Source organism: Cervus canadensis, chromosome 23 (assembly GCF_019320065.1).
Source record: "Cervus canadensis isolate Bull #8, Minnesota chromosome 23, ASM1932006v1, whole genome shotgun sequence".
In the NCBI taxonomy this organism is placed as follows: domain Eukaryota; kingdom Metazoa; phylum Chordata; class Mammalia; order Artiodactyla; family Cervidae; genus Cervus; species Cervus canadensis.
In genome coordinates this window covers 17,843,348-17,860,983 of record NC_057408.1, presented here as the reverse complement: position 1 = coordinate 17,860,983, position 17,636 = coordinate 17,843,348, and the positions used below count along the sequence as shown (strand labels likewise).

General features: G+C 41.3%; 1 protein-coding gene across 4 annotated transcripts in view; it reads left to right on the top strand.

Annotated features, from left to right (window-relative positions):
* The window catches only part of ATP9B (ATPase phospholipid transporting 9B (putative)), a 162,077-nt gene that overhangs the window by 109,969 nt on the left and 34,472 nt on the right, over nt 1-17,636 (top strand). For all 4 annotated transcript variants that reach the window (XM_043443762.1, XM_043443763.1, XM_043443764.1 and 1 more), the window contains 2 exons: nt 4,188-4,348; nt 15,172-15,314. In XM_043443762.1, coding sequence (XP_043299697.1) covers nt 4,188-4,348; nt 15,172-15,314 — 304 coding nt within the window. The remainder of the gene's footprint in view (nt 1-4,187; nt 4,349-15,171; nt 15,315-17,636) is intronic.

The following is a 17,636-nucleotide window of genomic DNA, read 5'->3' as shown; positions in this document are numbered from 1 at the left end:
ACAAGTTGAAGAAACTTTCAAGGGTATTCTAGAAAAAATGAGTATAAAATTAATTGCAAATGACCTTTTAAAAAACAGTTGAACTATCTCTCTTCTTCTCACTGTGTTTTGTTAGAATTGACCGCCCCCCCCTCCAATAAGACTGTACTATTGATATATACTATAGCGTGGTTGCAGTTGTGTTCCAGGAAGAAGAGTCATAGTTGAGAAAAGGCTCCTGAAAGACAGCAGGGAACAGCCCACTGCTGAGAGACTGTGTGTTCTCTGCTAAACTTGTTATTCCCTCCTTTCAGTTAGAAGTGGTTGGAGAAGACAGCATGTCCGCCTTACAGGCACCAGTCAGGCGGCTGACCACATGTCCTCCTCCACTGGAGACGTATTAACACTTTGAGTGAACTGTGTATCAGGGTGCAGTGGCCGCCTGTAACATTTCAGTCCCACATGGGGCATTGTTTCAAAGGAAATTTGGTGCCCACTGCTGACCGCTTCCTCCTGCCTCTTAACAGACCTTCCTTCACTACCGCAACGCAGGGGAAAGTGTGAGGTAGTGGTTATGCATTTTGCAAGACAGTGATTCTTTATTTTATTACAAAAAAGACCAACTCTGGAAGGCCAGATTAAATCATTCCTTTCACTTTTTAATGGGATTTGGATGAATAGAGTAAAATATGCACTTTGCATTCATTGATAGCATCTTTACGTTGAGGTAATTGAGTCTTTTCTCGCTGACTGAATGAGTAATGACTTCATCTGACCCTCCCGAGGCCTGGAACTCAGGCCGCCTTTGTCACCGCGGAGGACCAGGCTTTGAAACATGCTCTACTTCCCTGGCTTAATTTTTCTTCATTTTAATCCAAAACCCTATTTTTCTCAATAATTCAAGCATAAACTATGTAGTAGTTGAAGTAGTGGAGAATGCAAGGTATTTGTCCTGGTCGTGCTGGTTTTAAATGGAGTTGATAAATCAGGCGCCCAGGTCCCCACTGCCCACTCTCAGGGAGGCCCAGCCCCACGCTGCTGGAGAAGCTTCCAGAACACCGTTGGCATGGCTCATCCCGGACTGGCTGGCCCCACTGCCCATTTGCTGGGTCACTGTGCTGGAAGTGACCGCCAGGAGTGCAGGGTTACCCCCAGGGAGCACTGCATACCCGGCCGGCCCACGCAGCCCGGGAAGGGCCTCATCTGCTGCAGACACGTGGACACAAGGCATCGCTAGGATCCGGGGAAAGTCTCCAGAGTTCCGAGTCCAAATAGTGCGACCAGAGGCAGTCATATGTCCTAGGCCTGGGCCTGTTGGGGTGTTGGGGGGTGTAGTGAGGGGCGGGGCATTGTGTAAGGGGCCAGTAGAGGGGCTGAGTCTGCGGGGTGGGGGCTTAGTGAGGGCCAGGGCCTGCTGGGGGCTGGCTCGGAGGGGTGGGGTCTGCAGACCACCCTTGCCCCTCGCCCCTACCCCAGGGCCCAGTGGCTCCCAGCCCACCCAGGAGACCCTGCAGTATCTGGGTTGGGTGTGAAAGTAGGGTGCTTGCCCTAAACACACTTTCAGCCGTGTTGCTTCTGGGTCCCTGTTGTCATTCCCATTGCGTGTGCAACCTCTTTAAAGGCTATAAGGTGTCAACCAGCAGTGATGCTGATTGTCAGTTCTAGGAGGTGACTTTGTCCATAAGCTTGGTTAGAGAAGATTTCTCTCTTATAGGATATATTACTCGTGTTCATCTTGATCTTTCCTACTGTTGTTGTTCAGTTGCTCAGTCATGTCTGACTTGCAACCCCATGGACTGCAGCAGCCAGACTTCCCCGTCCTTCTCCATCTCCTAGAGCTTGCTCAAACTCATGTCCATTGGGTCAGTGATGCCATCTAGCCATCTCATCCTCTGTCATCCCCTTCTCCTCCTGCCCTCACTCTTTCCCAGCCTCAGGGTCTTTTCAAATGAGTCAGCTCTTCGCATCAGGTGGCCAAAGTATTGGAGCTTCAGCATCAGTCCTTCCAATGAACATTCAGGATTGATTTCCTTTAGGATTTGATCTCCTTGCAGTCCAAGGGACTCTCAAGAGTCTGCTCCAACACCACAGTTCAAAAGCATTAATTCTTTGGCATTCAGCCTCCTTTATAGTCCAACTCTCACTCCTTACATGACTACTGGAAAAACAATAGCTTTGAGTAAACGGACCTTCTTTGGCAAAGTGTCTCTGCTTTTTAATATGCTTAACACTTCCTACTAGACTGACTGTTTCTTCCCAGGTGAAATCTCATAGTTTACTCATTTTTCATAACCTTAGCATGCGTGTGTGCTCAGTCGTGTCCAACTCTTTGTGACCCCATGGACTGTAACCCACCAGGCTCCTCTGTCCATAGAATTTTCCAGGAAAGAATACTGAAGTGGGTTGCCATTCCCTTCTCCAGGGAATCTTCCCAACCCAGAGATTGAACCCACGTCTCTTGCATCTCCTGCATTGGCAGGTGATTCTTTTACCACTGCACCACCTTCATTTTTCATAACCTTAGAGTTTAGCAAAAAATGTAGTAGACTTTTAAACTTGCTTGTGTATGAATGAATTTTCTTCGCTGCTGCACTTAGTGAATTTTCTGACAGAGTTTCGTGCTTTCTTTTTAAGTACAAGTTCTAACATTCTCTTGAGGGTTTGTGTCAAATATTAATCAAAACAAGATATACACTAAATATGTGAGGTTGGGAAAGACTCGCCTTTTATTGGCCAAAGTGATGTTTGAAAAGGCACTACAAAGTAAACTGTTATTAAGCAGCTTAGTAATCCTTCAGGTTTTAAATTTAAGGTGTTTATAAAGGTATTTGTCCTGGTCGTGCTGGTTTTTAAATGGAGTTGATAATCAGACTCCCAGGTGCCCGCTGTCTTGGTAGTTTTGCTAATCATGTTTCCCTTTTTAATTTCTCTTTTTCAACATTTGTACCAGATACAGGAGAAACTCAGATGACAGATAAATAACCCGATAGGATTTAGTTTTCTGCTAGAGTCATAAAACTTAGGAGTAAGCAGCTCTGTTAACACCTGCTGTGCCCTGGCCTGAGGGGGGGCATGCTGTCTGGGCCCCTGGCACCTCCGTTAGATGGGCAGCGCCAGTTTACCATGGAGGAGAGTGAAGCTTAGAGAGTGTGAGACATTATCCACAGCCACACGGCTAGCAAGCAGAGACTGAAATGCAGGTCCTCAGCGGTAAAGACGGCGGGCGTGGCAGTGAGAGCTGTGCAACGAGGCAGCACAGCCAGCACCCAGACTGGCGCGGACATGGCGTCCTGAGGCGTCTCTGCCGCTGCGTGGAGTCCCTTCTCCTCTCTGCGGCTCTGAAGCCTTTCTGCAAAGCCCCACACTGCCCTCCCCACACCCCTTCCTGCCCGCCACACCGAGTTGCACGGTGGTCTTTCGGCCATGAAACTCGGCCGGGAGGAAGACTGGGTGGAGGTTACTGGGCTGAAAAGTGAAGTTGCATGCTTCAGAAGAGCTGTGTTCTCTTAGCTCATAGGATGGGCAATGTTTGGATGTCTCACCCTTTCTACCTCCAGGATCCCACACAGATCACACACAAAAAAGGAATGAATTCTTACTGACATAATTTTCCCATGTCTTGCTCAGCTGGTAAATAATCCACAGACTGAATCTGAGTGTCATGTACCTTCCTGGGAGAACCTCCAGTGGAGGACTTCTGCAAATTAACCAGTTGTCGTTGCAAGCTAACTATTCCATCTGTTGCTTTTGTTTTTAATTAAGAGAAGTTGTTTTCAGAGAGGCTCTTGGCAGAGGGGGATGACAGACAGCCGTCCTGTTCTGGCCTGGCCCGTGTGGAGGAAAAGGCACCTGTGCTCCCGCAGGAGCCGGCTGTGTGCCCGCGCATCCCCTTCTGCCCAGCGCTGGTTGTAACCTCATCGTTCAGAGAGAGGATCTCAGGACTTGTGTTTTCTCAGTAGCCTCTTTCTGGAAACCTTCTGGGAGCCATGACTCATTTCCAGAAATTCTCCCTAAATCTCTAGAACCTTTTTGGGAAAAACGAAATGTCATAAGTTTTCCCAAGCAAATGTAAAGTGAATACATCTTTGTGTTTTATTGTAATAAAGGCTAATACAAAAGAAAACTTAAGACCATCCTCCCTACCATGTATTTAGACTTGTAAAATTAGAGACACTGTGGCTCTGTGCTAATTCTGTATTTTCTTTCAGGTTGGTTTGTTGGACCTTGAACTCAATCAGCTGACCAAAGCACTATTTCTGGCCTTGGTTGCCCTCTCGGTTGTTATGGTGACCTTGCAGGGATTCGCAGGCCCGTGGTACCGCAGTCTCTTCCGCTTTCTTCTCCTCTTCTCCTACATCATTCCCATAAGGTGAGTTTAAGGATGAGGAAAACCAGTGTCTGGTTTCATTGAATATGATGTTATTGAATGTGTTGTTCTCAGTGTGAAAGAAATGATCCATTTAGAACTAAAGAGGGAAGATATGGGACTGACTCTAACCGTGACTGCTTCCCTTTCACTGCGGGCACTGACTGAGACGTGAGCGTGGGCCTGAAACTCCCGGTTGAGAAGAAGGTGGAGGGGTCCACTCTGTTAGCTTTGGCCCCAGCCCGCTCAGTGCTGGAAGGCCTGAGCCCAGGACCTGCCCCTGTGTGAGCCCCGCCCCCTGATGTGAGGTGACCCTGCCCCGAACCCCAGGGGGGGCCCTGCCCCAGGACAGCGGGCCTCCCGGGGAGGAGCCTCTAGGCCTGCATGGCCTATCTCAACTGTTAACACACTCCCTCCAGACTGTCCTGCAGCTGCCAACAGCCATCTCCTCCCGTCTGTCTTGAGCAAACACATCTTTTCTTGGGATTTCTTAGGGTTTTTTCCTTTGTTTTCATTAATCTTGTTTTCTTTGTTTCTTTTCCTTTTATCAGTTCTGAAATTTTATGTGATGTCCTTCATGACTATTTCTGTTGTACAATGAGAAAGGCTGAGTAAGAGTGCTCTTGCTGCTTTAGGGCACTTCTGTCTTTGATAGAAACCATTGAACAATATTCAGATTTTATTGCAGTTTTTTAATATGACTATGTTTAATTTCTTCTTCTCTGTAGTAAACTATGTAAAGAGACTTGACATGTTTCCCCTTTATCCTATTAATAGGAAATACTAATTATAGTCATGAAAGTTAATACATAAGTATTTTTAAACAAAAACTAATGATCATTTTCTCACATTTCCATTTTATATATTTATAGTAAAAAATTAGATAATACCCAATAACGAGAAAGAAAGAAATATTTATAATCTCTGTAGCTAATGATAAATTCTATAAGACCTTTCAGATGTGGATATACTTACAGACTTATAAGTAAGAATGTGCATACCTACTACACATAAGTATATTAGTGTTCACACATATCCTTTTTTAAGTCTATATATCCTTTTAAAAAGTCTGCTTACGTGGAACTTCCCTGGCAGTCCATTGGTTAAGACCCCACACTTCCACTGTGTGAGGCTCGGGTTCAATCCCTGGTGGGAAACTAAGACCTTGCCTGCCACTGGTAGGGCCAAAAAAAAAAAAAAAAACTCTGATTACAAAATGAGAAAGGTACAAGGCTGTCTGTAAATCTGGCTTGTTCTAGTTTTTCCATCAACAGTTTTATATTTAGATTAACATGCTTAGTCAAGCTTGGAGAGATTTACTGGACAGAAGTATGACTGCACCTCTGTTTATCTCTGAGATATCTCACATGTACTTCAGCGTGATAGTTTTCCTCATTTTTCATACTGTGAGAATGCAATTATACAGGTTCAGCAAAAGGGATGAAAGTAAAATGTAAAACATATAGAGAACACTGATTTAGGGGCTTAACATTTGATTCAACCAAGTTTGTTTTCTCATTGCAAAGTTTCCATTAAAATATAAATAGCAATACATTTTGGTATTTACTAAATATGCTTCTACGCTTAACAAAGAATCAATTTTAAAATAGTCTTAAAATATTCTTTTTTCTTTTTCAAATGACCAGTTCTGGAAAATAAAGTGCTTTTTCTTCTACTGACCTAACACTCTAAAAGGCTTTTCCATTTTAAGAAAGGAGAGCTGTTTTATTAAAATTCTCTACAGAATTAAATTTGTTTGAGTCACCTGATATAAGTTACTTCATCTTTCAAGGAAAATAGCATAAGACTTACCTCTACTTTTGTAATTCAGAAATAAATATGTATTCCTGAAGTCGTTTGTTTCTCTCATAGTACAAAGCCAACAGTCAGAATTCTTTGTGGCGCATGTGAAGTCCCTCAGGTCAGGGACTTGCGTTACCTGTCTCTGGTTACTGTGCTTTCTGCATATCCTGTGAAATGCTGCCGCACAGTCTAGTTGAGAATCAGAAACATGTGTCTTAGCAGTACTGAGGCAGGGAGGCTTATGTGGGCAACAGAAGCAAGGTGGTATTTGACTGGGTGACAGCGGTGTTCCTTCCCAGAAACACTGGAGGGCCTCTTATGGATACGGTGTCTTTATGGAAACACTGACGTTGATGAGTGTTTGTGTGGCCTGGGAGACGATTTTCCTCTTTCACTCTAAGTCAAGCAGCCAAATCAGCGGGTGTGGGAGTGCTTGCCAGGGAAATGCCCACGTATTCATTCTACCAGCTGACCGCTTGGCGGGACGGCTGGTGCTCTGCCCAGAGCTCTGCTCGGTCAGCACACCAAGAAGGGAGTGTTGAAAATGTTAGCTAACACAGGCACAACATTTGTTTGAGAATTTAGAAATTAACTTTCCTGGAGCTTTATTGAAGGAAAATACTTAGATTGTTGTCAAATTATTTACAGGGCAGATACCCTTCCTGCAGCATCACGAGTTTGTGCTAACCTGACAGCTTCATTTTCCAGGTAGAATGCTTGGAGAGTACTTTCAACCTTACTTAGACCTTGGAATGATATTCAGTTATTGACGGCTAGGGACATTTGCAGTCTCTCCAGACTGCAGAAGATGCTAACCTTAGAAGATTCAATGTGTGGAAAGCATGCACTGGAGGGAAGTCCTAGAGTGTGGCTGGACAGCCTTTTGCTGAAGAGAGGAGGTGTGTGACTCTTAGATCCACTTAGCCATCTCAGCAGGAGTGAAGAATAGATGGGCCTGTCCAGCAAAGACCTGTGGAGGGGCTCTTGTCTGACAGTGTGGTCCCCCCATGACACACGTGAGAGACCCTCAGAGTTTTGGAAAATGTTGTATCAGCAGTAACACTGCCATCTTGGAGTGGAAGGGACAGAGATAGGACAAAATAAGAAGCCTGCCAGACTCCCAAAATTCTGCATGGGAGAAATGGGCTGGAATTCTCCATGGCTGGAAATGGGCTGATAGAGCTGCCTGGCTGCAGGCACGTGCTACATTTGGGGAAAAAGGAAGAATCGCTCTGAGGCCAGAGCTGACACATGTCCTGCAGAGGCTGTGGAGCTGGGAGTCCAGAGCTGGGGCTTCCAGGCACAGAGAATTATTCTCAGCTCTTGAAACCTTATGGAATCTGCTTCGCTGGGAAGTTACTACAACTGCTTTGTAGTTACTTATGATGTCTGGATGTTAGTTCTTTTTCAGTTCTCTGTTCTGCTGATAATCTTTCTTAGTCTTTAACTTAAATTTTTACTCACCCAGTGGTTAAATTATAAATAAAATTGTTAATTTTACATTGTCAAATTTATAATTCTGTTTTGTTGTTGGCTTTCACTCTGTACGTTTAAGAATTCCTCCTCTACTCCAGAATGGTGAAGCTGTCCTGTATTAACTTCTAGAAGTTTATCAGTTTTCTCTGACCACTGGAAGTGTTTTTGTTGTTTCCTGTTTTGGTGGGGGGCGGTTAATCGTGTGAAGTAGTATTTTCACTTACTTTTCCATACCAGTCCTCTTAGTACCCTTTATAGAAAACACCTCTTCCCAATGATCTACGGTCCTCTCTGTCACATGCTAAGAATTCGTATATGCACAAGTCTGTTTTGGGTTCCCTGTTCTGGTCTTTTTGTCTTTTCCTGACCAAATAACAAAGTGCCTTAGTTCGTAAGCCCTTATAATAAGTTGATATTTGATAAAAACACGTCCTCCATGTGTTCATTGAGTGCCTTTGCTCTCTTTGTTCGGGCTTCCCAGGTGGCTCTAGTGGTAAAGAATTCACCTGCTAATGCAGGAGACATGGATTTGATCCTTCGTTGGGAAGATCCCCTGAGAAGGAAATGGCTTCCCGCTCCAGTACTCTTGCCTGGAGAATGCCATGGACAGAGAAGCCTGGCGGTCCACAGTCCATGGGGTCACAAAGAGTCGGACACGACTGAGCACACATGCAGGCTCTCCTTGGTCATTTACATTTCATACTAAATCTTCCAAACCGTGGCTCTGAAGTATCTCTTACCTGTGTTAAGTCTTTTCTAACATCTCAAACTTTTTAAAAACTTTCATTGAAATCTTGCGTAACTTTTGTTAGAACTATTTTTAGATACTTGACATTTTTCAAATGCTGTTATAAATGCCATTTTTTGAAAGAACTGTTTCCTATATATTTGTTGCTGGTATAGAGAAATAAAATGGATTTCTATAAAAATGGTTGAATCCATCCATTTTGGTAAAATTTTATTCTAATTATTAATCTGAAATCTATTGTATTTTTTCAATAATCACCTAGTCAGCAGATAATGATAGCTTGCTTTCTTTCAGTTTTTTGTACCCTTTGTTTCTTTTCCTTCTCATTGTAGCAACGATTTCTAGCTTAACGTTAAGTGGCTATAGTGATAATGGACATTCTTCTTTTGTTCCCAGTGTGAAAGGCAGAGCTTTCAACATTTCATCATGAGGATGCTATAAGTTTTTACAGAACCCCTTCTTTACAATATATAATAGAAGTTTTCTCTATTCCTATTTTGTTAAAAATTGTCTTTAAATCACTGATATAATTTTTAAAATATTTCTACTAAATCTTTTGAGATGATTTTTCATCTTAAGTTTTTCTTCTTCAGATATTCATATGCCAGATTATACCAACTGACTCTGTGTCACACCTACCATGTATTATTTGGGAGGAAAAGCACAACTTGGTCATGGCATAATACTCCTTCATGTATTGCTGGGTTCCATTTGCTCGTCATTTTTGTGAAGTTTTTGCATTGGTTTATCTGAGTGAGATTAACTTATGCCTCCCTCTCACATCGTCTTTTGGTGTTTAGTGTCAAGATTATGCTGTTCTCTTAAAATAAATCAATGAGTCTTCTCCAAAATATTTTTTGTTTAAAATTGTAATCATTTATTCCTTGGGCATTTACACATCAAGGAGGCCATGTCAGCCTGAACTTTTTGTTGTTTGACAGAGTTGTTTGACAGAGTTGATTTCTCTACTGGTTTAAATATATTTCTTAAATACTTAAAGTTTAAGTAGTTAACTTCAACTAGTCAAAAAACTTTATTTCAAGTTTTTAACTTCTTGAGTCAGTTTTGGACAGTATGGTTTTTAAGAAATATGTCACCTGTACCTAAATATTCAAAAATATTTATTAACATTTGTTAATAATGTTCTCCTATAATCTCTTCTTCCAAGTGTGATCTGTAGTGTTGATTGTCCTTATTCCTGATACTTACTTCTGTCCCTTCTCTCTTTTTTTCTTGATTAGTCTCCCAGTGGTTTTGTCAACTTTAGTAGTCTTTAGGAAAACCTACTCTTGGCTTTATTGATTCCCTATGGCTATGTAATATTTTTCTATTTTAATAATGTTAACTTAGTTTATTTCTTTCCTTCTACCTTCTTCGGTTTGTATTCTTCTTCTTCAGATAGATGATTAACTCACTAGTTTTCATATTTTTACCCTTTTTGAAAATATGCAGTTGAGGCTATACATTTCTATATAAGTACTACTTTGGCAGCATCCTGTAAGTTTTCATATGTAGTATTTTTGTTATTGTCAACTATAGATTGTTTAATCTTCACTGTGATTTCTTCTTTGACCCATGGTTATTACAAAGTTATTTCTTAGTTTATAAGCATATTTGACTCAGTATGTCTCTGTTCATAGTTGGCTTAATTGCATTGTTGTCAAAAAACATGCCATTCATTATTGCACATCTATGAAATATGTTGAGACTAGTTTTAGGGTCCAATATTTAGTTGGTTTTTGTGGACATTCACTGTGTACTTGAAAAGAACATGAAGTCTAAATTGTTGATCTCAGTGCTTCACAGTCTGTGAGGTCAGGATTGTTCATCTTGTTCATAAGTTTCTCTGTACCCTTTGCTTGTTTTCTCAACCTTTTCTGTTACTGAAGGTAACAAAATCACCCATCAGTATTGTGATTTCCTTTGAATTCTAGTTTTGGTATTATATATTTTGTGACTTTACTATTGATGGTATCCAAGTTTAAATCATTACATATTTCTGCTGAATTATGCATTTTCTCATTATAAAGTGACTTTCTTTATCTCTGCTAAGGCTTTTTGCATTAAATTCTACTTTGCTTTATGTTAATATAGTGATGCCAGCTGGCTTTAATTTGCTTGGCATGTCTTTTTCCTTCTTTGTACTTTCAACTCTTCTGTGTAATTATATTTATGTGTGTCTCTTATAAATAGCATAAAGTTTAATTTTAACCTACTCATAGTTTTTGACTATTTAGTGCATACACAATTACTGTAATACTGTTGTGTTTTTAGTTTAAATCTATTATTTTATATTGTGCTTTTAATGTGATGTAACTGTTCTGTATTTTTTCTCTTTTCTTACCATTTTGTTATTTTTTCCAATTCCACCTTTTCTCTAGTAGTTTGTCAGTTTTATAAGAGTTTCTGTTCTTTTTAGTATGTATCCTTGAAATTTAAAACATTCTTAATTTCCCGGAGTCTAAAGGTATTAGTTTCTTTTGCATGTCATCTTAACAAATGTTTTACTCCGCTTGCCCCTTCTGACCTCATCCATTTTTGTAATTTATCCTAATTGTAGTTATTCTTAAACTGCAGGATATTAGTTTTATACATTCCCTCTTAATTTTGATTTATCAATGTTTTCTTCTTCCTGCATTTCAGAACTTCCATGTAGAATAGTTTTCCTTCTGTCAGAAATTTATTCTTTAGTTTTTGCTTAGTGAGGGTGTTTTTTGGGAACTCCAGATTTCTCCTTTTGAAAGATAGTTTCACCTGTGTATAGATTTCTAAGTTGTCACGTTTCTCTTGCTCTCTTCTGGCTGCTGTTCACTGCTTTTCGTTTCGGTCCTACTCTTCTGGGACCCTCCCAACATCTTTCAGGCATGCTCTTTGTTGATGCTGTCCTGCTCTCTGACACAGTGCGTCTGGATAGATGTTTATTCCTGAATCTGTAGATAGGTTTCTTCTACTCATCCAAGAACATTCTCAGTTTGTCTCTAAATCCTGCCTTTGCCCTATGCTGATTGGGCAGAGACCCACCCATACCCTTTGTTGCTCCTGTTTTACTTTTGTACTTTCCACCTTTTTGTTTCTTGCTTTAATCTGTTAATAAATAATATTCCTAATGACCTGTCTTCCAAGTCACTGATTTCATCTTTGGCTATAAGATTTATTAGTTTAATAAGATATTAAATAGTGTTAATAAGATTTTAATAGTTTAATAAGATATTAATCTAATTTCTAAATTTCAGTTATTGGTATTATTTTAGTTCTGAAATTTCATTTATTTATGGAATTGACTATTTCATTTTTATTTTTGCCTATTTCACACAAATATTTTTCTAATTTTCCCTATGTATCCAAGTGTTTATAGTCCATGCCTGTCACATGTATATATCTCATGCCTTTCTCAGTTTTGTTCTCTTGTATTTTTTTCCTCTGGCTCTTGTTCGTGGTACAATATGTTTGTGTGCTATGTGGTGTTTGTTGTTTTTAGTTTATTTGGATTTTGTTTGTTTCTTTGCAGTTGTATTTGAAAAGCTAACTATAGGAATCATTTGAAATAAGAAATGGAAGTATGCTTTTCCAGGACAAATACCCTTACTTCTCAACTGTGTACTTGTAGTTACTACCTGTCTTGAAACAGCTTCATCCAAGTTCAAGATTCATGGTTACAGACTTATTCAGGAAATGTGAGCCTGACTCCATCACCACCTGCAGGTGCATTGGTCCAGGTGGTCCCTGAGTTTGAGAGCCATGGGTGAATCACCTGGTGAAAACATTGTTGAACCATTGCTTGCCATCTGTGGTGTGTCATGAAAATTTTAAAGAATCATAAAATGAAACATTTGGGGGAGGGAGAAATCAGATAAAATTACATCTGAGCTTTTTTCCTTTAAATGACTGTTTACAGGAAAAAGTTTTGATTACTTTAGATAAAGCCTGTCATTTAAATGACTTTTATTTTCTTTTGCTCAGATTAGGATCTAAAAATAAGCCTCTCTTTGGAGGAATATGTGTGAATTATCTTAGGTAGCTTCACTCCCTGAGGAGCCTGGTGTGCCCTGCAGCTGGCTCACCTGGTCCTGATAAATGTGCGGGTTTAATTGTAACAAATTAAGTTTCAATGCAGCAGGCTGTGTTGGGGGGCGTGGGGTTGCCCATGGCCCACGCTGCGCACCTCACTTGTGCAGGGTCCAGGCTACCCCCTCAGACATTTCTGTGGCTGTGGGGAAGAAACAAGGGGGAAGAAAGTGCCACCGCTAAGATGACCTCTATGTTCTAAAAGTAACCTCATGTTTTCTCAGCATGGCATAAAGCAGGTTCATGTTCCTCTTGGTGACACTCCTGAACACGCTAGCTTGTGAAGATAGTTTATTTCATTTTTCTTATATGTGTAACTGGAGGAGAATGTGGCAACCCACTCCAGTGTCCTTGCCTGGGAAATCTCATGGACAGAGGAGCCTGGTTACAGTCCATGTGTTGCAAAGAGTCAGACAGGACTTAGTGACTGAATAGAAATAACGGTATGTAGTGGTGAAGGTAGTAACTGCCTCTGATTCAACTGGCCATCTAGAACAGCAGCCGCTTTCCCGCTTATTTGGATAGGTCTCTAGAAAATTTCACACCTGCTAAATTAGTAATATAATGAACTTAAATATGTATATGGTATCTATTTCCTTATAATCTATTATTATAATACTCAAAATAGTAGGCTTAATATATATTTTTTGTTCACAAAAAGTGTTACTATAAAGTATTGGGTTGGCAAAAAGTTCCTTCAGTTTTTAAGTAAAAGTAAAAGACATGTTTTTCATTTTCACCAAGAATTTATTGAACAACATATTCTCCATTTTGTTCCACTACCTTCTGCCATTTTGCAGTAACTTCATAATTCCATCATTCCAAAATATTTTGTCTTTTTGAGCAAAGAACTGTTCCAGGTGCATTTTTTAGTCCTCCATGAAATGGAAACTTTTTCCGCTAGGAGAGTTTTGTAAAGACTGAAATCAATGGAAATCTGCAGGTGCAATGTCTGATGAATACAGTGAATGAACTGGAACTTCCCAGCCAAGCTGTCACAGTTTTTGCCTGGTCAGCAAACAAGCTTGAGGTCTTGCGTTATCCTGATGGAAGCTAATGTGTTTTCTGCTGACTAATTCCCCAGGCTTGCTGTCGAGCACTGCTTTCAGTTGGTCTGATTGAGAGCAGTACTCGTTGGAATTAATCCTTTGGTTTTCCATATGAGTTCATAATAGAGGATTCCCTTCCAGTCCCACCATGTACACAATGTCACCTTCTTTGGATGAAGACCGGCCTTTGGTGTGGTTGGTGATGGTTCATTTCCCTTGCCCCATTCCACATTATTGTACAGTATTGTACAGTATCCACTTTTCATTTCCTGACACAATTTGTTTTAAAAATGGAACATTTCATTACGTTTCAGTAAAGAATTACATGTGGAAATACGATCAAGAAGGTTTTTTTCACTTCACATATATGGAACCCAAATATCAAAATGATTAACATAACCAAGCTGGTACACGTGGTTTTCAACACTTGATTTGAAAACTTGATTTTGAGTATCTTGGCTGTGTCCCATGTGGTATAACATTGATTATTCTCAATTAATGTCTCGATTTGATTGCTGTCAACTTCAACTGGTCTACCCAACTATGGAGCATCGTCCAGTGAGAAATCTCCAGCATGAAACCTCACAAACCGCTTTTGACATGTTTGGTCAGTCACAGCAGTTTCTCCATAAACTGCACAAAGCTTTTTTGTGTTTCAGTTGTGTTTTTTCTTTTCTTGCACTAATAAAGCATAATATGCCAAAAATGTTGCTTTTTTTCCATCTTCAATATTAAAATGGCTACACAAAAATTCAGCGATTTTGTTCATTTTTTTTTATGCATGCTATGACAACTGTCACAATACAATATTAACAAAATTGTGTCAGTGAAGTTAAAGATAACTAAGTGCTACTAGAGTCATCTTATGGAAAGAACAGAAGAAACTTTTTGGCCAATCCAATACCAGATGAACAGAGGCCTGTGTTTTAAAGTTACATAAAATTAGAACATAACTAAAAAGTAAGTTAAATATCTAACTAAAAAGTAAGTTGAAGTAAGTGATGATAATTATTCTGTCAACTTGGTGTTTGAAGTTTGAGCTTCTAGAATCTTTTGGCATTATAAATGAGGATTATTGGACTGACATTTGATCAGGATGCCCAGTGTGAATCAGAGTGAACATAGCTCTGCTTCCTCCCTGTGTGGTGTTATCTACCATCTTAGTTGCAGGCGTTTTTCCTTCATATGCAGCGGCTCTGCTCTGTTTTTATGAACGTGATGCTCAGGGGCTGGTGCTCGGAGGGCCTTTGCCCAGCCTCCTCCCGAGCCTGCTCCCCTTCATGGCCTCCTCCACGTGGGGGAGCTTCTCCTTCGTTCTTGTGAATCATGGGGGTGGATGTCAAGACCCCTCTCAGATACTGATGCTCAGTGATTCGGGGCAATTTCCTCCCACGTGTTGCTGGCCCCTTTGAGCCTGGACCCACACTGCGGTCCACCTCTCCCAGGTCCATCCAGCTGCATCGCAAACCAGGCTGATGGGCGAAGGATGAGCAACTGGCTGAGAAGGGGCCTGCCGACTTAGGTGTCAACAAATTCATTTCTCTTAAAGTCTGAAATCCACTGTGATCTATCTCTTTCACCTCAAATTACAGAGAATGCATGTCTCTGTAAATAAATTTTTATGGAAAGCATGATGGACATGAGGTGTTGAGTCACTAACTACTGCAGTGGGTTTTCTTTGGCAGTTTGCGTGTGAACCTGGACATGGGCAAGGCTGCCTACGGGTGGATGATCATGAAAGATGAGAACATTCCCGGCACCGTGGTCCGGACCAGCACCATCCCGGAGGAGCTGGGGCGCCTGGTGTACCTGCTGACCGACAAGACAGGTGCCACTCTGCCCACGTGCACTTGGAGGCGTCTGGGTGGGGGTGGGGGGACCCTGACCTGTCTGTGCCCACACGTGTTTATGGGTGTGTGTATGCACATGTGTGAGAGTGCTGAGTTCACAGAGTTCCCCAGACTGACCACGAAACTGGCCTCGAGCCAATCTCCCTGTTCTGACATTAACAGGATCATCAGAATTAGCGAGATGTGAAATTCTTAGAGACTTTTAAAGACTTATTTCTGTATTTTGAACTTCCATATCCTTACACTTGTGATTTTGTTCTATTTGCTGCCTGTGTTACACCTTTCTGGTAGTTTCTTAAGCGCTAAAAGGGCTTGTTTATTATAGAATGGTAGTTACAAACTGGTAGAAGAAAATGAGGATTAATAAGATCTGTGAATTTGATGTTTTAACAGTAACATTCTCCAAAGAGCCTCTCTACAAATGTTTCTCCTCCATAGGGTTCCCTGCTCCAAATTTGCTTTGTCTTTATTTCATTTTTTAATTTTTTCATCAAAGAATTCTTGTCAATCCATAACATACTAAATAAATGACAAATTGAATCCAGAACTATAACAAGAGCCATATCTAAGGGTTAAAATCCCTTCTTGATTGGCTGATTCACGGTGTAAATTCCTTTGTAATTCTTAGCCAACTAGAAATAAAATCTATAAATGGTAAAGAAAATATGGGTTTCCCATATTTTACCATACCATTGGCAGCGGTAAAGTATCCTCCTGCCAATGCAGGAGACACAGGTTCGATCCCTGGATCTAGAAGATCCCCTGGAGGAGGAAATGGCAACCCACTCCAGTATTCTTGCCTGGAAAACCCCTTGGACAGAGGAGCCTGGTGGGCTACAGTCCATGGGATCGCAAAAGAGTTGGACACAATTTAGCAATGAAACAGCAACAAAGAAAATACATCTCAATTACAATTCAACCTTATTTTTAATAAAATATTAGAAAAATCCTCACTGTAGTCAGGAAGAAGAAAGACTAACATGTACCAGACTTTGACATTTACTCCAGCTACTGCTGTGAGCCAGGAACTAGAAAGATCCACAAGCAAAAGAGGAAGCAAATATTTACAAATATAGCAATCAATCAAGGAAGTCAATGGCTGAAAATAAGAAATCAGTAAAGTGGCAGGTTACAGATTAAAATAGCAACAGGAATAAAAGTCACTCCCTTACGTGTGAAATAGACTGAAGAATTACTCCATTTAGAATCGCAGAGGTCCACGTAAAACATGTGGGTGCAAACTTGAGGAACATGCGGGCACATGTGACGGCGGTGAGCAGACCTGCCAGAGAGACGTGGGAGACTGACGGCAGTGGAGAGACACCCCGTGTTCTGAAGGTGATGGTTCGGTGTCCTGTGGCAGCCAGCCTTCGTAAGATTACAGGTGTCCTACAGCTCAGTCAGAAATAGTTGTCGGATTGTGTTTGGCTTTCATTAGGGCTTGTCTCTGTGGGACGCTGAGGAATCTACCTGGAAGGTGATGCTCAGTGAATCAAAAAAAACTCAGAAATAGCGACCTGAAGAGCTCAGGGTCAAGAAAGTAGATGGAGGAAGTGCCTTCCCAGCCTCACTGCGCTGATGGGAGAAAACTTCAGAGAGTTAGCCTCGGACAACACTGGAAGACGTACAAACTGCCCATAGCTGATCCAGAGATTAAGCTGTTTCTGGAAAACAGCTGGAACTTGGTTGAAGAAGCAGGCAGACAGCAAACCTAGACCCCTACGAGATGTTACAGACATGTCAGAGATGTCTCCAGAACCAGCCGAGTCCTGGAGAGGTGGTCAGTCCATAGCCAGCAGGTTTGGGCAGAGAGCACCGCCCCAGTGGATGGCTGTCGGTGAACGCAGCCGGGAACCACAAGCCACCCCCAGTAGATGAGCGTCCCGGTGCCGACAGGCAGGCTGTTCCCAGAGAGGGCAAGTTCATGACTGTGTACCTCGAAACCCGAAGAGCCCCCTGGAGCTTCTAGAGTGGTGAGACCGCTTAGTTAATTAACACGTGTAAACTCAGTATCAGCGTTGAACTGCATTTCTCTATACCATTAACAATGAGGACACTTAATTCTAAAAATGCCAATTAGAATAGCAACAAAAAGTATAAAGAGTTAAAAAAAACAAATTCTAACAAAAAATGGGTAAGAATTATGTGGATATGTGTGTTTAAACTTTGAAAGACCTTCAGCTCAGTTCATTCACTCAGTCGTGTCCAACTCTTTGCGACCCCATGAATCACAGCACGCCAGGCCTCCCTGTCCATCACCAACTCCTGGAGTTTACTCAAAGTCATGTCCATCGAGTCGG